Source organism: Rattus norvegicus, chromosome 2 (genome assembly GCF_036323735.1).
Source record: "Rattus norvegicus strain BN/NHsdMcwi chromosome 2, GRCr8, whole genome shotgun sequence".
Taxonomy (NCBI): domain Eukaryota; kingdom Metazoa; phylum Chordata; class Mammalia; order Rodentia; family Muridae; genus Rattus; species Rattus norvegicus.
The window spans coordinates 250,133,850-250,158,665 of NC_086020.1; the positions used below are offsets into that span (position 1 = coordinate 250,133,850).

At 38.3% G+C, this 24,816-nt stretch overlaps 1 protein-coding gene across 13 annotated transcripts in view; it reads right to left on the reverse strand.

The window, feature by feature from the left end:
• Lrrc7 (leucine rich repeat containing 7) overlaps window positions 1–24,816 on the reverse strand; it is a 501,827-nt gene that overhangs the window by 341,409 nt on the left and 135,602 nt on the right. For 2 of the 13 annotated variants that reach the window (NM_057142.2, NM_001393674.1), the window contains exon 3: window positions 19,728–19,803. The exons of the other annotated variants lie outside the window; for them this stretch is intronic. In NM_057142.2, coding sequence (NP_476483.1) covers window position 19,728 — 1 coding nt within the window. In that variant the 5' untranslated portion in view covers window positions 19,729–19,803. The remainder of the gene's footprint in view (window positions 1–19,727; window positions 19,804–24,816) is intronic. 13 annotated transcript variants of the gene reach the window in all.

Consider the following 24,816-nt stretch of genomic DNA (forward strand, 5'->3'; position numbering starts at 1 on the left):
CACCTAAGCTGTATGTTGGCATTGAGGGGCTTGTGCAGACTGAAGAATCCTTGTCAACAATTTTACTCTTGTCTCTTTTTATATAATTTTACAAGTTTCTATTTGCCTTCACAAATTATGAATGACAACTTCTCTCAGACCACGTTTAAAACAGGTTAATGAATTTCAAATGGTAATAATATGCTCCACATGTGTTTTCTTTTAAAACCAATTTGTCCAATTTGATCTGTATGACATCCCAAGTGCCCCTGACTTACAGTGGTTAGACTTAGCCTCTTCCCCTTTGGGACTGTGTAAAATAGGTGATCAGTAGAAACCATACTTCACAGTCTGAGTTTTTATCTTTCTCTGACTGGGGATTATGGGGTGGTAGCTAGTTTTCTGTGATGTTCTGGGTTGTGTGTGTGTGAGATGCAATAAATGAGATGCATTTCTTCTCTGGGGAAAGCTAAGGAGCATCTGTCACTCCTATGGGCAGTTCTTTCTATGCTGTATGATTTGTGTCTTTCTGCTCTGTGTGACAGGACATTTCATGTCCTGCCTTCCTATTCCTGTAAGGGCTACAAGACTTTAATTGTGAAGGGTGAGGTTTGTCCATCTTGATTGTTTGGTTCCTCACAGGAGGGAGTGCTAGGACAGTCTTAGCATCTGCAGGCTAAACGTCCCAAATGTTCCAAAAATCTAAGAATTTTTGAGTTCACATATGATGCAGAGCACAAACTATTCATGACCTCACCAAGTTTGCATTTGCACATATATTTCCTATCTGTAACATGCAGGAACTGCCCCCCATTTTAAAACACAAAGAAGGCTGCGGTCAGAAAGGAACATGTATGTCCATCAGACCTTCTTGACCTGAATTGTCTTCAATTTTAAAATGAGGGAAGAGAATGAACGAAAGGCTACATGATCATCTGGCTTTGAATGCAGTGTAATTCATGGTAGCTTCTGACTGATCTCCCTTTTGAATATTCATCTTCAATAGCTGGCCCCATGGTTTCACAACTCAGATGCCTTTGCTGTTCTAGATCCCTATCTGCAACTGGCTGAACATTTACAAGACATCAGGTTCCTGATCTGGAATTCTCAGTCCCATGGTAAGGGACTGTGGTAAGGGGCTCTGCAGTGTGTGCTTCTCAGGGCAGAAGCTCTCAGAGATGGAATCAGTGCCCCTACAATGTGGGTTCAGGAACTACTCATGGCCTCTTCTACTGCAGGAGGCAAAAAGGGAAGCAATTCCTAACTGGACATGTTACTTGCTGACACCTTTACCTCAGAGTTTCCAACCTTCAGAATTATGCTAATGAACTTTGATTATTAGTTATGTCCTAATACTGATCTGTAAGGAGTAGAGGGAGATCTCTAAACATCACATAAGCTGAGTAATAAGAAAATTTGAAGGTTTAATTTCTAAGTACCTTTTCTAACAATTTGTGGAAATTACCTAGTAAAACACTGAGTAGGAGTTAGGTGTGATTCAAAAGCCTCTGGCCATATCCTGCTCTTTTGATATTTAATTTTTGTTAATCTGCTAAGGATTATGACAGATATCTCTCTTTAAACAAAAATATGTCAATGTGTGTCCTTATGTGCACACAGTGCCACAGATGACAGAGGAGTACATGGGATGTCCCATTACTCAAATTATAGGTGATTATGAGCTGCTGCGTGGGTGCTGGAAACTGAGTTCTTCAGGAACATCAAATGCTCTTCCCTACTGAGCCATCTCTCTAGCCCCTTTTGACATTTCTTACCTGGGAAGTGTCTTCAGAACAGTTACATAAAAACATGAAGTCATTTGTGTGCTTTAGATTAAAGATAAAAGTTTTCCTTCATTACAGAAATTGAAGTTTTTTTATCATTAATGATTATTTATTTGGAAATAAATAATTTAGTAACTTCCCATCATTATAACACACAAGAATGATCCCCCTGCTCTGGGGAATTAAATATAGAAATAGATTATAGGTAAAAGAGTTTTATAAAAACTAGTTCATGCAACACAATTATAATAGATGCATTTTCACTTCATATAACTAAAAGGGGAAAGCCTAACATTAATAAAGTCTAACTTTACTGAGGAGTCATTTGCAGTGCATTAGAAAGAAAATAAGGTTGGCCTGTGGCACATACAAAGAATAGCTATGAAGTAATAAAACAAAAAAGCTCACATAACATAACATAAAAGATAGGGCTGTATGAAAGGCTGTATTCCTCTCGTAGAAGATGTCATCGACGGTATTCAAAATGCTGTTTTGTAGCTAGCAGAATGAATAAAACCAGAAAAGAATAATTTTTGCCTAACCTACTTCTGGGTAGCAGGGTAAGGATTAGAATTTTCCCCACACAGAACCCCAAAGAACAGAAGTGTGCATACAGCCCTGCGAAGGAGGAAACCAGCCCAGAATCTGAGTGCAATGCCATACTCATCACAATAGGAATAATGGTAAAAATGAAACATTTTTGATGAGGAGCAATTTTACAAAATCTATAAGATTATAAAATGGCATGCCATTGTGCCTAGCAATTTTACTTCTGTGCTACATTCCCATAGATACAATAATCTCATGCATGATCCTTCAGAGCAAGACAGTGGCAGAAGTCACACAGAGCCATGCAAGGTGTCACTAAACCTCAAAAATGAAAACATGAAAGTTCCTTGTGGACATATATAATATGAATTTTGTAGTAAATAAAAAAGCAATAAGATCTGATATCGATGGAAAAGAAAAAAATCTATGAGAACTTATATCTATCACATAGGTGAAATTGTTTTGGGAAATTTAGATCATTAACTAGCAATAGAAGTTACCATACAGAGTAAAGTTACATAGTTGATGATAGCAGTAGGGCAGACATTTTTTGCTGATATAATTTAAAAGATACAGGTTTGTGACTAGATGAGCTTATAATGATTAAAAAAACTTCCTTTCAAACTAATGTGAGTCAATTAAATGCCACAGATTTATACATTTAAAATGTTAAAATGTCCAACTTTAATTTTTATCACAAACATTTTATATTAAAATGTTGTTTTTTGAGATAAGATGTCATGTATTCCTCAAACTTGCTATATAGCAGAGGATGACCTTGAATTTCTGAACCTCTTTCTGAATGTTGGAATTATAGTCATGCACTGCTCCCCAGTCTATGAGGTGGTGGGCATTGAACCTCAGGCTACATATACAGCCTTCTTATGTACTATTATTCAATAAAAAAATTTTAAGAATAATTTCTCTAAAATCATTTCCATATCTCCACAAACCTATAACTGAATATTTTTCTTTTAAGCAATAGTACATAAATAAAGCACATTTAAGCTAGTATGCATGTCATTATTTTAGATGGCAAAATGTTAGTATGCTTAATGAAAAACACACAGTTAGAAAAGTAAATTAAGAATTTAAAACAATGTACTTTGAATGGACAGACTATGGCATATATACATAATAATAACAAACAAATCACTTAGAGTTGGAAGGAGCTTGGGAGCTTGGAGGGAGAACAGAAAAGAACAACTTAAGTCTATCTGGTCTCTCCTCTTGGCTTTCTGTTATAGTTGAGTGAATCATGGTATGGGCTCTTCAATCCTCTAAAATATAAAATTGAAGGAAGTCCCAGCCCCACCCTCTGGACTAAGACTCATCAGAGAAGTACTGCACTGAACACTAATGCTTTCTGTTGAAAATCTGAAAGAGAACACTTTGGAAACTATATAACTCTGGGCTGACTTGGGTTCCAGCTTCTGTCTTTGAAAGGTTAGTTACCATCTGCTCTTTACTTTACATGTCTGGATTTTATCACCTGGAGATTGTAAAATTTTATATACTCAATGTCTGTCATTTAATAAAACTCTACTTAAGGATATAGGTCCAAAAGGACTCATCACAAAAAGTAAATGATAAGTATAGGAAGTCATTCATATGCTAATTAGCTCTCTCAATCATTTCCCTTGGATGAGAGCTAATGACTACAGCAGAATGGTCACAGCTTAAAAAAAACATTATTTAAATAATGAAATACACATTTTTTGGTTAAATATTTTAAAATACTTGTTTTTAAATAAACGTTACTTTATTCTTTTGGATCATAATGACCCAAATTTAAGAGAATGAACACTAAAAATAACTGCAAATGACGAATACATCAAAGTTATTAGGAAAGAACTTTGAAAGGATTATGATATTCTGCTTAAACAGGTGGAAGAAAAGGTCATAATGAGTTAGAGGAAAATGGGAAAAAATAGAATTTCCTAGAAAACTGAAATATAATAAAAGATCAAATGGACTTGGATTGATATATATCTTAAATTCAGTGCTCAGTAAATAAATTTAAAACCAGGTTAGAAATCCAGAAAAATGACCTGGAAAGTAGAGCAATAAAATCCTCCTAAGGAAAACATAAGATTCTACTAGTTCATAGGAAAAGGGCTGAGAGAACAGCAGGAGGCAGCAGAAAGCTAAGGTTGAGATTGACCTTCTACCTGGTCCTTTCTGCTGTGACAGACCGCTAGCTAGTCTGATCCTGGAAAAGGCTATATCCTGAGGCATACCAGAAGATCTACTACACTCACAGCATTTGGTAAGAACTCTCCAGAAGTCTCTCAGCTGCTGCTGGGAGCCCACTATCCCCCTAAACCCCTGCCCACTGAATACCATTCCTGTTCTGCCATATCATTTCTCCTGAGACAGACTGCTAGCTAGTCTGTTCCCCCAGAAGACACCATATCCTGAGGCATACCAGAAGAATTGCTGCACTCAGAGCACTTGATACCACATCCTGAGGCATCCCAGGAAATCTGCTGCACCCAAGGTATTTGACACCACAGCCAGAGACATTCCAGCAGATCCACTGCACCTAGGACACCACAGTTGAAGGCATCCCAGGAGTTCCTCTGTACACAGGCTAACTGGGCAACCGACATCACAGTCTGAAGACTTCCTCGGGGCTCTGTGGCATGCAGGGCAACTGACCAAAGAGACCAAAAGCCTCCATGGAGTTCAGCTGCAAACAGGGAAACAGAAACCAGAGTCCATAGGCCCACTTGGAGTACAGCTTCATACAGGGCAACAATTTGGCTGCTCCTCTGAAGACCCAACAGTCTGAAGTACTCCCAGGAGATCTACTACAGTCAGTGCAACAAATCAGCAGCTTCTCTGCCACTCTGAAGACTCTCCAGTTATAAGGGCCCATAGGAGGTCTGCTACAGCCAGGGCCACAAGCCTACCAGGAGACCTGTAGCAACCCAGGGAGAAAAGAGGCAGACTCCAGACAGAATCACCCAGACCAGCAAATACCAGAGAAAACCAGATAGCAGGAGGCAAGCCCAAGATCATAAGCAACAGAAGCAACCAATTTATGTGGTCAACATCAGAACACAGTTCTCCCACCACAGCAAGACCTGAAAATACCAACATACCTGAAAACCAGGAAGCTGACCTAAAATTGTATCTCATGAAGATAATAGAGTCCTTTAAGGAGGATATAAATAACTCAGTGAAAGAAATATAGGAAAACATAGGTAAACCGGTAGAAGTCCTTAAAGAGGAAACAAATAAATCTCTTAAAGAAATATAGGAAAACACAACTAATAGGTGAAGGAGTTGCATAAAGCAGTCCAAGACCTAAAAGTGGAAGTAAAAACAATACAGAAAACACAAATGGAGGCAAACCTGGAAGTGGAAAACTTAGGAAAGAGGTCAGGAATTCTAGATATAAGTATCACCAACAGAGTATCAGAAATAGAAGAGAGAAGCTCAGGAGAAGAAGAAGGAGGAGGAGGAGGAAGAGGAGGAGGAGGAGGAGGAAGAGGAGGAGGAGGAGGGGGAGGAGGGAAGGAGGAGGAGGGAGAGGAGGAAGAGGAGGAGGAGGAGGGGGAGGGGAAGGAGGAGGAGGGAGAGGAGGAAGAGGAGGAGGAGGAGGGGGAGGAGGGGAAGGAGGAGGAGGAGGGAGAGGAGGAGGAGGAGGAGGGGGAGGAGGGAGAGGAAGAAGAAGAAGAAGAAGAAGAAGAAGAAGAAGAAGAAGAAGAAGAAGAAGAAGAAGAAGAAGAGATTGATATAACTATCAAAGAAAATTCAAAACACAAAAAACACCTAGCCCAAAACATCCAGGAAATTCAGGACACAATGAAAAGACCAAATCTAAGAATAGTTGGAATAGAGGAGAACAAAGATTCCCAGCTCAAATGACTTGAAAACATCGTCAACAAAATCATAGAAGAAAACTTCCTCAACCTAAAGAAAGAGATGGGATATAAGGGTGCAAGAATTCTATAGAACACTAAACAAATGGAACCAGAAAGAAGTTCTTCTCATCACATAATAATCAAAACACTAAACACACAGAAAAAAGAAAGACTATTAAAAGCTGCAAGGGAAAAGGGCCAAGTAACATACAAAAGTAGACCTATCAGAATCACAACAGACTTTTCAACAGAGACTATGAAATCTAGAGGAAGGAGCCTGGTCAGAGGTCATGCAGACTCTAAGAGAACACAAATGCCAGCCCAGGCTACCATACCTAGCAAAACTCTCAACATAGATGGAGAAACCAAAATATTCCAGGAAAAAACCAAATTCAAACAGTATTTATCTACCAATCAAGCCTTACAGAGCATCCTAGAAGGAAAACTGCAACACAAGGAAGGTACCAACCCCAAGGAAAACACAAGATATTAAGCATCTCACAACAAAGCCAAATGGAGAGAACCACAAGCACATAAAGCCGCCTACAAAACAGTCTTTAATATCTCTCCATATTAACGGACTCAACTCACCTTAAAAAGACATAAGCTAACAGACTGGATATGCAACAGCATTTTGTTGCATCCAAGAAACACACCTCAATAAGAAAGACAGACACAATCTCAGAGTAAAAGGATGGAAAAAGATCTTCCAAGCAAATGGTCCCAAGAAACAAGCAGGGGTTGCCGTCCTAATATCTAATAAAATAGACTTTCAACCAAAAGTTTTCAAGTATGATGAGGAAGCACTCTTCAAATTCAACAAAAGGAAAATCTACCAAAAGAATGTCTCAATTCTGACCACCTATGCCCTAAATGCAATGACACCTACATTCATAAAAGAAACTTTATTAAAGTTCAAAACACACATTGAACCTTACACAATAATAGTGGGAGACTTCAACACCCCACTATCACTAATGGACAGGTCATTGAAATAGAAACTAAACAGAGACAAAATGAAACTAATAGAGTTTATGAACCAAATGGATTTAACAGATATCTATAGGACATTTCACCCTATCTTCACAAAACAATGTATCCTTTTCTCAGCACCTCATGGTACTTTCTCCAAAATTGACCACAGGTCACAAACAACCCTCAACTGATATAAGAAGATTGACATAATCCCATGCATCCTATCAGACCTCCATGGCAAAAGGAGAGAGGAGCATGATTTGATATTGGGTGAGGGAAAAGGACTGAAGCCCTGAGGGCCAGCAGAAAGAAACAGATGACCTTGGGAGGTAGGAGGTTGGGAGGACCCTCCAGAATATACCAGAGACCTGGGAGGTGAGAGACTCTCAGGATTCAAAGGAGGTGTGACCCTAGATGAAATGTCCTACAGTGGGGAAAGGGGTAGAGCCCGCCTCCAGCAGAAAGACAGGGCATCAAATGTTGCTATCCCACAGTCAAACTCTGACCCATAATTGTTCCTGCCTGAAAGAACTGCAGAGATAGAAATGGAGAAGAGCCCAAGGAAAAGAAGATCCAGTGACAGGCCCAAAGGGGATCCATCTCAAGGGTGTGACACAATTACTGAGGCTATGGTATGCTCACAAAAAGTGACCTATCATGACTGCCCTCTGAAAGACCCAACAAGCAGCTGAAAAAGTCAAATGCAGATATTTGCACCCCACCTACAAACAGAAGCTGCTGACCCCTCTGGTTGAATTAGGGAAAAGCTGGAGGAAGCTGAAGAGGAGGAGGGCAGCCCTGTAGGAGGACCAGCAGCTTCAATTAACTTGGACCCCTGAGATCTTCAGACACTGGATCACCAACCTGGCAGCCTACACCAGCTGATATGAGGCCCCCAACACATATACAGCAGAGGACTCTCAGGTCTGGGTTCAGTCAGAGAAGATGCACCTAACCCTCAAGAGACTGGGGGCCCCAGGGAGTTTAGAGGTCTGGTGGGGTGGGTAGGGTGGGGACATCCTCATGGACACAGGGGATCATGGAGGAGGTACGGGATATGGAACAGTTGGAGGGTGGACTGGTGGGGAATAAAATCTGGAGTGAAAAAAAAGGAATGGGATTTAAATACTACCTGGTGAAACAATGACTTCAACTTTGTCCTAAACTCACAAAGGGCACCAACCAGCCAGCCAGCCAATCAACCAACCAACCAACCAATCAACCAACCAACCAACTAACCAACCAGCCAAACAACCATTGGTAGAAACAATAAACAGAAAGAAAGCCATCCCTATACATGTGGTAGATTGATGAAAATGAAAAATTAAGGGGAAAATTTAAAGATCAGGTAAACATCCAGAAACAAAAACTCTCTTGAATAGAAAATTAAACTTAAACAGACATTTTCCCAGCAAATGGTTAATAAGCAGATGCAAGTTGTGCTCAGCATAATTACCCACTAGGGAACTGCAAATCCAAACCACAGTGGGATGGTGACAGATCTCAAAGTAGGTAGAGGACACCCACATTGTGCATGGATTTCAGAATTTCTGTGAAGAATCTCCAGACAGAGAGAGAGACCTAGAGAGTGAGGGTAGAAAGCATTACTAAGCCACAAAGGAAATTTTGGAGAGCAGAACAGAAGGAAAGAGAGTTTAGAAGCCTCAGTCCTGGAGAATATTCTTTTTCTAGTGTGTGTGAAGACAATGGTTAGAAAAGTGCTTTTTCCTCTTCTCTTTCTTTTATTTTTTAATTAAATTTTAAATGTTATCTGCTTTTCCAGTTTCCCCTCCAGAAACCTGCTATCCCATTCCTAACTGCTTCTATGAGGGTGCTCTCTCACCCACCCACCCACTCACCCCCTCTCACCTCTCCACCCTGACATTCACCAATACTGGGGCATCAAACCTTGACAGGATCGAGGGCCTCTCCTCCCATTGATGCCTGACATCATTTGTTACATATGCAGATGGAGCCATAGGTCCATCCCTGTGTTCTCTGGGGATGGTGGTTTAGTCCCTGGGAGGTATGGAAGGTCTGGTTGGTTGATGTTGTTGTTCTTCTTATTGGGTTGCAAACCCCTTCAGCTTCTTCAGCCTTTCCTCTAACTTCTCCATTGGGGACACCATTCTCAGTTCAATAGTTGGCTGCAAGCATCCTCCTCTGTCAGACTCTGGCAGAGCCTCTGAGGAAACAGTTATATCAGGCTCCTGTCAGCATGTACTTCTTGGAATCAGCAATATTATCTGGGTTTGATGTCTCTACATGGGATGGATCCCCCAGGTGGGGCAATCTCTGGATGGCTTCTCCCTCAGTCTCTGTTAAGTGACTCCAAAAATTCCACCAGAGAAGTCATACAGCTGAGAAACAACTTCAGCAAAGCGGCTTAATAGAAAATTAACTCAAACAAATCAGTAGCCTTCGTCTACTCAAAGGATAAATAGGCTGAGAAAGAAATTAGGGAAATGACACCTTTCACAATAGTCACAAATAATGTAAAATTACCTCGGTGTGACTCTAACCAAGCAAATGAAAGATCTGTATGACAAGAACCTCAAGTCTTTGAAGAAAGAAATCAAAGAAGATCTCAGAAGATGGAAAGACCTCCCATGCTCACAGCTTGGCCAGACTAAGAGAGTAAAATTGACCATCTTGCCAAAAGCAATCTACAGATTCAATGCAATTCCTATCAAAATCCCAAGTTAATTCTTCACAGAGTTAGAAAGAGCAATTTGCAAATTTATTTGGAATAACAAAAAACCCAGGATAGCAAAAACTATCCTCAACAATAAAAGAACTTCTGGGGGAAATCACCATCCCTAACCTTCAGGTGTATTACAGAGTAATGGTGATAAAAACTGTATGCTATTGGTACAGAGATAGGCAGGTAGATCAGTGGAATAGAATATCACACACTTGATCTTTGACATAGGAGCTAAAACCATCTAGTGGGAAAAAAGCAGCATTTTCAACAAAACGTGCTGGTTTAAGTGGTGGTCAGCATGTAGAAGAATGCAAATTGATCCATTCTTATCGCCTTGTACAAAAATCAAGTCCAAGTGGATCTTGGACCTCCACATAAAACCAGATACACTGAAACTAATAGAAGAAAAACTGTATAGTGGGCAAGAGCTTCAAACATGTGGGCAAAAGGGAAAATTTCCTGAACAGAACACCAACGTCATGTTCTAAGATCAAGAATTGACAAATTGTACCTCATAAATTGCAAAGCTTCTGTAAGGCAAAAGACACTGTCAATAGGACAAAACAGCAACCAACAGATTGGGAAAAGATCTTTCCCAATCCTACATCTGATAGAGGGCTAATATTCAATATACAAAAAGAACTCAAGAAGTTAGACTCCAGAGAATAAAATAACCCTATTAAAAAAAGGGGGGGGAGGGTACAGAGCTAAACAAAGAATTCTCAGCTGAGGAATAGTGAATGGCCAAGAAGCACCTAAGGAAATGTTCAACAGCCTTAGTCATCAGAGAAATGATAATCAAAACAACCCTGAGATTCTACCTTACACCAGTGAGAATGGCTAAGATCAAAAACTCAGGTGACAGCAGATGCTGGCGAGGATGTGGAGAAAGAGGAACACTCCTCCGTTGTTGGTGGGATTGCAGACTGGAACAACCATTCTGGAAATCAGTCTGGAGGTTCCTCAGAAAACTGCACGTAGTACTACCTGAGGACCCAGCTATACCACTCCTGAGCATATACCCAAAAGATGCTCCAACATATAACAAAGACACGTGCTCCACTATGTTCATAGCAGCCTTATTTATAATAGCCAGAATCTGGAAACAACCCAGGTGTCTTTCAACAGAGGAATGGATACAGAAAATGTGGTACATTGACACAATGGAGTACTACTCAGCTATCAAAAACAATGACTTCATGAAATTCTTAGGCAAATGGATGGAAATAGAAAATATCATCCCGAGTGAGGTAACCCTATCACAAAAGAACATACACAGTATACACTCACTGATAAGCAGTATTAGCCAAAAAGCTAGTAATACCCAAGATACAATTCACAAACCCCAGGAAGCTCAAGAAGAAGGAAGACCAAAGTGTGGATGCTTTAGTCCTTTTTAGAAGGGGGAAGAAACATACTCATAGGAGGAAATATGGAGACAAAGTTTGGAGCAGAGACTGAAGGATGCCCCACCTGGGCATTCCATCCTATATACAGACAATATTTTGGATGTGAAGAAGTGCATGCTGACAGGGGCCTGATATAGCTATCTCCTGAGTGGCTCGCCAGAGCCTGACAAATATAGAAGCGGATGCTCACAGCCAACATTGAAGTAAGAATGGGGTCACCAATGGAGGTGTTAGAAGAAGGACTGAAAGAGCTGAAGGGGTTTGCCACCCCATAGTTCCCAGTGACTAAAACACCATCCAAGTCTATGCAGGGATGGGCCTATGGCTCCAGCTGCATATGTAGCAGAGAACGACCTTCTCGGGCATCAGTGAGAGGAGAGACCCTTGGTCTTCTCAAGGCTTGATGCTCCAGTATAGGGGAATATCAGGGTGGGAGGTGGGAGGTGGTGGGAGGTGGGAGGTGGGAGGTGGGAAGTGGGAGGTGGGAGGTGGGAGGTGGGAGGTGGAAGGTGGGAGGGAGTGAATGGGTGAGTGAGGGAGCACCTTCATAGAAGCAGGGGGAGAGGGATGGGATAGCGGGTTTCTGGAGGGGAACATGGGAGAGAGAATAATATTTAAAATGTAAATAAAAATATCCAATAAAAGAAAAAAATAAAAAACTGCAGGGATAAAAATGGAGAATTGACTGAGGGAAAGGAGTTCCAGTACTGGCCCAACTTGGGATCCAGATCAAGGGGAGGATCCAAAACCTAACATTGTTTTGATGCTATGGTATGCTTACAGACAGGAGCCAAGCATGGATGTCCTCTGAGAGAGCCAACAAGCAACTGACTGAGGCAGATTCAGATACCTACACCCAAGCATTGGACTGAAGTCGAGGACCCCTGTGGTTGAATTAGGGAAAGACTGGAAGAAGCTGAGGAAGAGGGCAACCACATAGTCTCAACCAAAAGTCTCAACTAACTTGGACCCCTGAGATCTCTCAGTCACTGAGCTAGCAGACAAGCAGCATACAGGAGCTGGTTCAAGGCCCCCAACAGATATATATCAAAGGACTGCCTGGTCTGGCCTCAATGGGAGAAGATGTGACTAACCTTTGAGAGATTTCAGGACACAGGGTATGGAGAGGCCTGGCAGGGCATGAGGAACATCCTCTTGGAGACCCGGGGTGGGGAGAGAAGAAATGGGATGAGGAACTGTGGGGGAGCTGTGGAGTGTGACAATGATGGACTTTAAAAAAATAAAAGTAAACATCACACCGCAGCATCACTGGGCTTTCTCTGGCTCTGCCTGTCACCTCAGCATCATGTCCTCTGCAAGAGTGAACCGCCAGCTGATATTACCTCTGAGCTACTCCTAGATCAGTTTATTCTGTGGGCTGAGTCCTATCAATCTTTCATGGCCTAATTTAAATGAAAAGCCTACACAAAGACACCTTAAATTCTATGGCCATGCTTACTAATCCTCTTCCTAGCCACTCTCTCTGTCTCTCTGTCTCCCTGTCCCTCTCTCTCCTTCTCTCGATCTCTTTCTCCTCTCTCTCTCTCTCCCTCTCGATATCTCTTCCCCCCCTCTGTATACAGTGGTACAAAATAAAAAATAAAAATAATAACAACAACAACAACAACAATGATGATGATGATGATGATAAAATAGGCCCCATCTTCTGTTGTCTGCAAGAGTGAACCTTGCTGGCAAACCCTTAGAGTGAAAGAATGAAATAGAATTAGAAAGAGAGGAGCATAGAGATGTTACTATCTGACAAATATTTCTCAAACCTAAATTAGAAAAGATAAAGAGTATTATTTTATATTGGTTGGGCTCACCATCTTTCATGATAATAGTAAAATTTTAAGTAGATATGCATTTGATATTAGGTCACCCTACTGTGAGAATCACCATTTTTCTAAAAGTTACTTACAGATTTAATGATCCTAATATCACTCTTACAGAATAGGAAAAAAAACCATTCTACAAATTTATATAGAACTGTGAAAGACTATATATAGTCAAAACAATCCTGAGCAAAAAGAACAATGCTGGAGAGATGACCATCCAGATCCTTACATTACAGGGTCATAGTAGTAAAAATGGTACTGACACACCCAACTTCATAAAACAAACACTAGTATATATAAAGTAACAAGTTGACCATAACGTAATAGTAGTGGATGACTTCAACAACCACTTTTACAAATAGACATATGGACAAAAAGTCAGCAAAGAAACACCTGAGTTTATTGTGATTATAGTCAAATGGATTTAACAGGCATTTCACTCACACTGCAAAATACACATTCTCCTCAGTAGTTCATGGATCTTTCTCTAAAATATAAGCCACATCTTAGGACAAAGGTCAGTTCTTTCCTAATCCATGGCAATTGAAATGTTTCTTTTATTCTGCCTGAATACCGTGGAGTAAAACTAAAAATCAACAGCAAGAGAATGTAAACAACAAAAACTCACAGAGCTGGAACAACATGACTTCGTAAGTGATGGATGTGTCATAAAAGAAACGAGCAGTTTAAAACTTCCTACAATTTTATGAAAATGAAACTACAAAACACTAGAACCTGTCCGGCACAAAGTAGCTCCAGAAGTTTAAATATGCAAGTGCTTGCATTAAACCTCAGAGAAATATCAAATAACTAACTTACTGAAACACTATAGGACCTTAGGAAAGTAAGAACAAGCCAATCCTCACTCAATAGATGAAAAGAACCACTAAACACCAGGAAGGCACAAATCAAATGGAATTGAATAGATTCTATGAAATCAACACTCAATTCTTTTAAAAGACGAATGAGATTTGCAAACTCTTGGTCAAACTAACCACTATGAAATGCGAGAGAAGAGGGAAATGTTACAACAAGCATAGGAAATTCAAAGGATGTTTAGGCTATTCTTTGAAAGCTTAAATACCAATAAACTATACAGTTTGAGAAATGTGAATAATTTTCTAGATAAATCTTACCTAAAAATAGTCCAAGAGAATATAAATAACTTAAGACCGAGAAGTACTAGCAAAGTTTTCCAACTAACAAAAGTCAAATGTTGATGCTCTTGAATTCAATTTTACTGACCTTTAAATAAGAAATAGCACAATGTTCCTTAAACTATTCCATGGCCAAAAGGGGAAGACATGTTATCAACTCAGTTTTGAAGCCAGTACTAGCCTGATATCAAAGCAGATAAGAACACAACCAAAAATAGTAAACCAATGCCTCTAATGAATACTGAGCAATAATTCTTAAAAATGCATGCAAATCTGGTTTCACTATGTATTTGCAAAACAAACAAAAACAAAATAGAACCCATTCACTATTACAAAGAAGGCCTTATTCCATGAATGCAAATACACAAATCACTATATCAATGTATATGTATCATATTATTAGACTTATGCACAGAAATCACACGATCATTTCAAAAGACACAGGGAAGTCTATGTCAAAATTCAACATCCCTTTATGATAAATGACCCAAAGATATGAGGACCAGAAGGAATGTATCTTAATATAATAAAATATATGTGTGACAAATAGCTAGTATTTTACTAAATAAGGAAAAACTCAAGGTGTTACCATTAAAATTAGGAATGGAATAATAGTGTTTATTTTCTCCATACTTCTTCAAAACAGTGCTTTAAGTTTTCACTATAAAAGTGAACCAAGGAAAAGAAATAAATGTGCATAAATAGAAATTTGAAGGACCAAATCACCCTGATGGAGACAATATGACATTGGGCATGAATATCATGAGCGGTGAAATCAGTAAATATTAGCAATGGCAAACACCGCACAAAGTTATTAGAAACAAAATTAATATATAAAAATTAGTTTTTTATATACCAATAATGAACACACTGAGAAATGAGTTGAGAAGTCAATATTATTCACATAGCTTCAAAAGCACTTAGAAATAAACCTAACCAAGTGAGTGAAAGACTTCTACAGTTTTAAAGCACTGAAGTAAAAAAATGTAAGAAGACAGCAGAGGATAGAAAGACACCTCATTATTATGAATTTGTAGAATTAATACAGTTAAATTATGTAACTATATTGCCAAATGTGTTCTACAGATTCCATACAATCCTTATCAAAATTCCAAGGAAGTTTTCCCAGAATTTACCTTTTAAAATGTGTAGGGAAGATTAAAAGACCCCACACAACCAAAGCCATCTTCAGTAAAAAGAACTCTGTGCCAGGAATCCTGGTATCTGATTTGACTACAGAGCCAAGGGAGCAAAGAACAGGGTGGGTGGCAATGTCACAAAACAGATTTAGAGACCAAGGAATAAATCTAAAACCAAACATCAGAAAAAGACATTAACAATGGCGTGGGGAAGATAAGTGTCTATTCATACATGAGTGGATTTCTCTTTCCATCTCTCACCCTGTATAAAGGTTAATTTAAAAATAAACAAAAATTAATCTAAGGTCTCACCTGAAACTCTGAAACTGTTAGAGGAAAATGTAGAAAAATCTTTCAAGATATAGGCATAGCAAGGATAACCTGCAAAAGACTCTGTAGTCAGGAAATGGTGACAAGAGGTGACCGATGAGATCACATGGAACTAAACAGCTTCTTCATTTCTAAGGGAACAACCGAGCAAAGAGAAGCTTGGTGAGTGGGAGAAAGTCATTGCCAACCCTGTGTCTGACAGATGATGAACACCTAGAATACATAGTGAACACAACCAGACACTCCAAACCTAAACAACCCCATCTCAAATGGGACAATGAAACGGACAGGTGGACAGCTCTCAGAGGAGGACGTTCAAATGGCCAGTAACACATAAACGATATTAAATAACTTTATCCAAAAAAGCACAGATTAAAAAACACATCGAGATTCATTACTATCTCATCTCATCTCAGAATGGCTATGAGAGAAAGGAGGGGAATAGCAACCCTCCTACAATTTTGCTGGAAATGTACACTAGTCTGTCAGCTATGGGAATCAGAATGTAGGTTTCTAAAAATTTCAAAAAATAGAACTTCCACATGACCCAGCTTTACTACCACTGTATATAATGTGTCCTTGTATACCATCCTCATAAACATTCAAGGATTCTACATCAACATGACACAAGACTTTTTGAAAATTACTCCTCATTACACTCCCATTACAGATGAGTTATAAAATCAACATATTTTTCCATTAATACACACATAAAATAATCATATATGTACTTAGAACACAATGTGATTTCCTTAGCTAATGGATCAAACTGAATCAGCTGTTCAAATTATGGAAAGTTTTAGAAGATTTAAAAATGATATTCCACAAATAAGATAATGTGAATTTAAAACTGGATGGTCTCATGGTAAATCTGAAAACTCTCCATTGTTCTCTACAAGAAGAAGCCAAAGCACAAAGGTGCTGTATTGGATTCATTGACCAATCAATCCCAATGTTGATTGGCTTAGATACCACTCTCAGCTATTAATTACAAGGCTTGAGTCTTTTTCTGGCAGTCACCCTACCCAAGAACTTTCGGCAGCTTTGAACACCAGTAACTTCTATGCTACTTCCTTGTTTTCAGTTTACTTTTATTTTATGGTTCACTTCCTTCAAACAGATGATTGAATCTTGAGCCTCATAGCTGACCTGGGTAATGTTCACCTTTTACTTTGTAATACAACTTTTGCCCGGATGTTCTTGTGGCTTTAAACACAATCTCTATCTGGGTAATTCAGCCAATGGGCCTGATTCCAAGCTTACTGAGTTTAGAGGCAGGAGACTTCATCTTGTTAAACACAGTTGCCATGGCAACAACTTCCACTGGAAGTTAGCTGCTCCCTTCCCTTTTTTTTCAATGTTCTAAGTCACAGCTTATCCATCCAAAGTTATTGTAAAAATGGAGTGTGCATGTGCCATCGCCACTAATATTAGTTCTTTGCAAATTTCATATAGTATATTCTTTTTATTTATTGGATTTTTTAAATTTATATTTCAAATGTTATTCTCTTTCCAGGTTTCCCACCCATAAGCCCCTATCCTATCCTCCCTTCTTCCATGAGGGTGTTTCCCCCTCTCCTACCACTCCCACTTCCCACCCTGACATTTCCTACACTGGGGGGTCCAGCCTTGGCAAGACCAAGGGCTTCTCCTCCTATTGGTGCCCAACAAGGCCATCCTCTGCTACATATGCAGCTGGAGCCGTGGGTCTGTCCATGTGTATTCTTTGGATGGTGGTTTAGTCCCTGGGAGCTCTGGTTGGTTGGTATTGTTGTTCTTATGGGGTTGCAAGCCCCTTCAGCTCCTTCAATTCTTTCTCTAATTCCTCCAGTGGGGACCCAGTTCTCAGTTCAATGGTTTGCTGCTAGCATTTGCCTCTGTATTTGTCATGCTCTGACTGAGCCTCTCAGGAGCCATCTTAAACTTCCTTTAGAGGTACCATTCTTTCCCTTTCTACCCAGGTTTGTGTCTTCTCTCTTTGTGTTTTGTTGTTGTTGTTGTTGAACAAGTCAAGTTTATATTGTCCATGCTTTCTTGATATGTGGCCTTACACTGAGGGAGGTAGGATGAGCATGGTCAACCTACCAGAGGTCACAACCTTAAAGAAAAATGACTTCCCCTCTCTCAGCAGCCATCAATTGCCAAGGCCTTCAGCTAGAGGGTGGTACTTCATGGTCACCTTCCCTCTCCATTCTGGGAATTTTTCGGACTGATCTTGGGAAGATTATTAAGAGTCAGAGGTTATGGATGACTGTAAGGAAACGCTGTTTTCCCTGGCACAGCACAGCAGGTGCTCATATGAATACATGTATCTGTGACTGCATGCACAAAAGGTTTCTTTCAAATTAATGTCCTCCCTTCTCTGTCACCACCTCTTTAGTTTGGGCTCCTACCATTTATATTTGATTTCTTTCAAGTGTCAACTTCCTGGGTCCTACGTCTATATCCCCAATAGTCTAGTCGCATCTTCACCTACTAGTCTCTCTTTATTTAAAGAGCAATTCTGCTGTTAGTTTCCTTCATGCCTTCTAAAAATCACGGTCTTTGTGAATTATTTCTTGATATGTACCCAAAAATATTTACAAGCATACTTTCACCACTCTTCCCTTAAGTGTGGAGGTTGCTTAGGTGAACTGTATAAATAAGCTGGAATTTGAAGGCATTTCTTCACATCTTCTCCAATTGTAAATCATGCCAACCCATTATAAAAAATCTCTAAATGTGTAAGTAAATGCCTTAAAGGCAAATAGTTTACATTATACATGTTTTGTTTTATTTCTATTTAGTGATTGCTAAGTATGCTTCTTCTAAAATTGTCTCATTTCAACTGTATAAATGTTTTTGTTTATCATCTATAAGTTTTCATTCATAAAAATTTCACAGGATATTGAAAAGGAAGATACTTCTCTAGAGTTGTATAATTCTTTAGGAATCTCTATTGCTAAGCAACTCAAATGCAAGTTACATATTTTCTATAGTTTCTATCACAGAACTGTCTTGTACTACAAGATTTTTAAAACATAAACATTCATGCACAACCTAAAAATTTTATTGTGAGTACCATAATTTTAAAACATTTTTGTTGGCAAATGTGTTACAATGATATGAATACTAAAAAGTACTTAATAACATATTACACTTATTTTGAATAACTTATGGTACTAATTTTTACTTTGAAATGATAATGTATTTATGTTCCTATATATGTGAAATATTAAGACATACAGTTTCTAATTGCAAATCTACTTGCAATAAAATATTTAATGTATGTACTTCTAAGATCTTTTGGCTTGAACATTTGGTTGCATTATAATCTTCAGGATAAGTATGAGAAGAATCAACTTTGACTACTTTAACATGAAGTCAATAAGTTTTCAAAAAATTCTCTTACTATTCACCTAATCTTGTGTACCTTATTCTCTCTGTGGAGGTGCCCCTTTAATCTATTCATCCCCATATTGCACGATTTTGCAATTGAATCTCTCTCGCAAATGTCAGGCTGTGCTGGTATGTGCACTGTTCTGCCTGGGTTTTATTTCACAATACCTTGATGTTTTGAAATGCAAGCTTCAAAAATAAAAGCATGATTACAAAATAATTTTTCTCAAATGGTTTATGATAGGAATTAATACACTTGTGCCTTGGTTGTATATGTCACCAGAAATTGGGAGATTCATTTACTCCTTTTATGACTGAGTAAGTGTTGAATTGGGAATTTAAAAGTTAGGCCTGGGGGAAGACACAGTACTTAATCCCACATTTATGTTAAAAAATAATTTCATTATTACTGAGAGAAAATGAGTTTCCAGAAACCCATGATGGCCTTTATTCTTCCTAACTATTATTATTTTTTGTGGTGTAGTAGAGCTTAGCACAAATATTCCTAAGTATCTCTTTAAAGCTGTAAGAATATTTGGACACCATAGAGTCAAATCCCCAGAACATGACTGAACCCTGTACACTTAGGCATAGGAAGTATCACAATATCTACTTGCTAGTCACTCCTGTCTCTGAAGACTTCTAGGCTGTGGGCACTTTGACTTGCATTCTTTTCATGTAGCGGGCTCCTTAAAAAAAAAGAAAATTTAAACAATTTTAATTAAATGTACTTATAAATTAATAAATGCATCTAAATGAACACAGTAAGCAAGAACAGAATGTTCAGAGGCATTCCTAGCTGTCAGTTGCTACACTTTCTATCAGTGTCAGTCCCCAAACACCACTCAAACATTTGAGCCATGGCTGTGCAAATTCAATGTGTGACAGAACCTTTACTTTTCAAGTGATACACCTTCCCTGCAAGAAGACTATGCATAAAATAATACTCCCCTCTAATGCTTTGCTACCAGAATAATAGTCACAAAGTGTACTTCCTTTATTTGGAAAATTATAAAAACATAGTTTTTGAAAAGTATCATGTAGTTTGTTTCTTACAGATTAGAGTAACTTCCAATAATTCCATTTGAATGACTTTTTTGTTCTTACTACTAAAAACACAGATTTACTAATTTCTGGTGATCTTCAAATAAAAATGTCTGCTTTGAAGTGGTCAGTTTCCATGCAGGAGTGAATATGGCTGATGCCTTCAATGTATAAAGAAAAAACCAAACAAGCAAAATGGAGCCTAACATATTCCTATGCACTGGTAATAATTAAATTTTTGAAGAGTACTTTTTGTGGAGTGAATGAAGTTATAGACATTTATTTTGCATAAGTATTTGACTTTCTGCATGTGTTCTACTGATGGCTGATGTGGGAAAATACAAAAGTACTTTAAAATATTAATTTGAATATTTTATATAAAATCTTTCCTTACATAGTTTATATTAAGCTAATTTCTAGGAAATTATTAAATTGTCCAGATTTTACACACACACACACACACACACACACACACACACAAACACACACATACACACCACTTACTATAGAACTGTGAACAATCTAGTCTAAGTGGAATTAGAGTTATATAGAGCTGGAGAATTTTATGGCATTCAAAATGCTTTTACTGTTACTTTTATTTAATGTATATTACAATCAAATGCTTAAGATGTGGGGTGAAAAGATGAAAGAAGTGTTCAAGATGAAGGAAATTTTCAAGATGTGCTTAATTATACCAACTACATACGGAAGAACTTATGTATTAAGGACTTGTCTCCAGGAAGAACTCTGAAGGATGTTTTGGAAAACTCAAAACATAGTGACAGTGAATAAATAGCAATTAAGATGATGAAGATTATGTTCATTTAATTGATGCAATTATTTATTTGTTTGAAATGTTCAGTCTTAGATGGAATAAAGCTTAGCAAATGATGTGTTTAGGTTCAAGCAATTTTCTGATTACATATGCATTGTTAAAGTGAAATACAATGTATTTGTTAGATCTAAACTTAAACAATAGCAACAAAAGATAAGAAAGAAATTAGAGTTGATATGGCTTAACATCTTTATAGACTTGGTATTGTGTCAGAGGAAAAAAGGATTCAGAGTCCCTGTCATGACACACAAATACTGATTCAGCTGCAGGTTCTCTTCACACAGAACTAGAGACATGGCCATTATTCTCCCAAACAATATTTCATTTTGCTTAAGGTCTCTTGCTCTTCAGATATTTGCAGGCCAGTTTTCACAATCCATCTCAAAGTTCAGGTAAATGGCTTCCTCTCTTGGGTCCCTTTTGTTTCTCAAGTGCATGTTACATGGGTTCTTTGGTACTTCAAACTTCCCATGCCTTCTATTATCAGGTTTACATCTCGGAGTCTCAAACAAACATTGTTTTCTACTTAAGACCATACATTGTAGACTGTAAGCACTTCATACATTGGTTAAATATTTATTTAAGGTTGAAGAATTACTGTTTTCATGAGAACATTTTCAGCAGAGGTATTAGGCCTAGCTGGGGAAGATTCTCAATCTCTTTGCCCACTAATAGGAGAGAGCAGAGACTCAGAGCAGCTTTGTGTGTTTAGGGACTATCTTCTCCTGAGGAGAGGGAAGGTTGCTACAGCTGTTTAAATCTGGACAGCTTTTCCTTTTTGTTCAGAACAAAGTTTGGTAAATTAAAAATAAAATATGCCAATGCAAAAATCCCCAAAAGAATTACAGGAAAGCACAATCAAACAGGTGAAGGAATTAAAAATGGAAATAGAAGCAAAAAGAAAGCACAAAGGGAGACAACCCTGGATATAGAAAACCAAAGGAAGAGACAAGGAGCCGTAGATACAAGTATCACCAACAGAATACAAGAGATGGAAGAGAGAATCCCAGTAGCAGAAGATTCCATAGAAATTATTGACACAACTATCAAGGATAATGTAAAATGGAAAAAGCTACTGGCCCAAAACATACAGGAAATCCAGGACACAATGAGAAGATCAAAGCTAAGGATAATAGGTATAGAAGAGAGTGAAGACTCCCAACTCAAAGGACCAGTAAATATCTTCAACAAAATCATAGAAGAAAACTTCCCTAACCTAAAGAAAGAGATGCCCATAAACATACAAGAAGCCCACAGAACTCCAAATAGATTGGACCAGGAAAGAAACTCCTCCTGTCACATAACAGTCAAAACACCAAATGCACAAAACAAAGAAAGAATATGAAAAGCACTAAGGGAAAAAGGTCAAGTAACATATAAAGGCAGACCTATCAGAATTACACCTGATTTCTCACCAGAGATTACGAAAGCCAGAAGATCCTGGACAGATGTCATACGGACCCTAAGAGAACACAAATGCCAGCCCAGGATACTGTATCCAGCAAAACTCTCAATTAACATAGATGGAGAAACCAAGATATTCCAAGACAAAACCAAATTTACACAATATCTTTCTACAAATCCAGCCCTACAAAGGATAATAAATGGTAAAGCCCAACACAAGGAGGAAAGCTACACCCTAGAAAAAGCAAGAAACGACTTGTTTTGTAACAAAACAAAGAGAAGACAAGCACACAAACATAATCTCACATCCAAACATGAATATAACTGGAAGCAACAATCACTATTCCATAATATCTCTCAACATCAATGGACTCAATTCCCCAATAAAAAGACACAGATTAACAAACTGGATATGTAATGAGGACCCAACATTTTGCTGCCTACAGGAAACACACTTCAGAGAAAAAGACAGACACTACCTCACAGTACAAGGCTGGAAAACAACTTTCCAAGCAAATGGTCTGAAGAAGCAAGCTGGAGTAGCCACTCTAATATTGAATAAAATTGATTTTCAACCAAAAGTCATCAAAAAAGATAAGGAAGGACACTTCATATTCATCAAAGGAAAAATCCACCAAGATGAACTCTCAATCCTTAATATCTATGCTCCAAATACAAGGGCACCTACATATATAAAAGAAACCTTACTAAAGCTCAAAGCACACATTGCATCTCACACAATAATAGCAGGAGATTTCAACACCCCACTCTCATCAATGGACAGATCATGAAAACAGAAATTAAACAGAGACATAGACAGATTAAGAGAAGCCACGAACCAAATGGATTTAACAGATATTTATAGAACATTCCATCCTAAAACAAAAGGATATACCTTCTACCACCTCATGGTACTTTCTCCAAAATTGACCATATAATCGGTCATAAAACAGGCCTCAACAGATACAGAAAGATAGAAATAATCCTATGCTTCCTATCAGAACACCATGGGCTAAAGCTGGTGTTCAAAAACAATAAGGAGGGTTAGTGATTTAGCTCAGTGATAGAGCTCTTACCTAGTAAGTGCAAGGCCCTGGGTTCATTCCCCAGCTCTGAAAAAAAAAGAAAAAAAGAAGGAAAGAATGCCCACATATACATGGAAGTTAAACAATGCTCTTCTTAATGATAACCAGGTCAAGGAAGAAATAAAGAAAAAATTTAAGATTTCTTAGAATTTAATGAAAATGAAGGTAGAATGTACCCAAACTTAAGGGATGCAATGAAAAATGTGCTAAGAGGAAAACTCATAGCTCTGAGTACCTGAAGAAAGAAGCAGGAGAGAGCACATATCAGCAGCTTGACAGCACACCTAAAAGCTCTAGAACAAAAAGAAGCAAAACATCCAGGCAGGAAATAATCAAACTCAGAGCTGAAATCAACCAAGTAGAAACAAAAAGGACTATACAAAGAATCAGCAGAACCAAAAGCTGATTCTTTGATAAAATCAACAAGATAGATAAACCCTTAGCCAGACTAACCAGAGGACACAGAGAGTGTGTCCAAATTAACAAAATCAGAAATGAAAAGGGAGACATAAATACAGAGCCAGAGGAAATTCAAAAAATCATCAGATCCTACTACAGAAGCCTATATTCAACAAAACTTGAAAATTTGGAGGAACTGGATAATTTCCTAGACAGACATCAGGTACGGAAGTTAAATCAGGAACAAATAAACCATTTAACAACCCCATAACTCAAATCAGTCATTAAAAGCAGTTATTAAAAGTCTCCCAACCAAAAAGAGCCCAGGACCAGATGGGTTCAGTGCAGAATTCTATCAGACCTTCATAGAAGACCTCATACCAATACTATCCAAACTCTTCCACAAAATTGAAACAGAGGGAGTGCTACCGAATTCCTTCTATGAAGCCACAATTACTCTTATACCTAAACCACACAAAGACCCAAGAAAGAAAGAGATCTTCAGACCAATTTCCCTTATGAATATCGACGTAAAGATACTCAAAAAATTTTTCAAACTGAATCCAAGAGCATATCAAAATCATCATCGATCATTATCAAGTAGGCTTCATTCCAGGGATGCAGGGATGGTTTAATATATGGAAAACCATCAGCGTAATCCAGTATATAAACAAACTGAAAGACAAAAACCACATGATCATTTCATTAGATGCTGAGAAAGCATTTACCAAAATTCAACATCCCTTTATGATAAAAGTCCTGGAAAGAACAGGAATTCAAGGCCCATGCCTAAACACAGTAAAAGCCATATACAGCAAACCAGTAGCTAATATTAAAATAAACGGAGAGAAATTTGAAGCAATCCCACTAAAATCAGAGAGTAGGCAAGCCTGCCCACTCTCTTCCTACTTATGTAATATAGTTCTCAAAGTCCT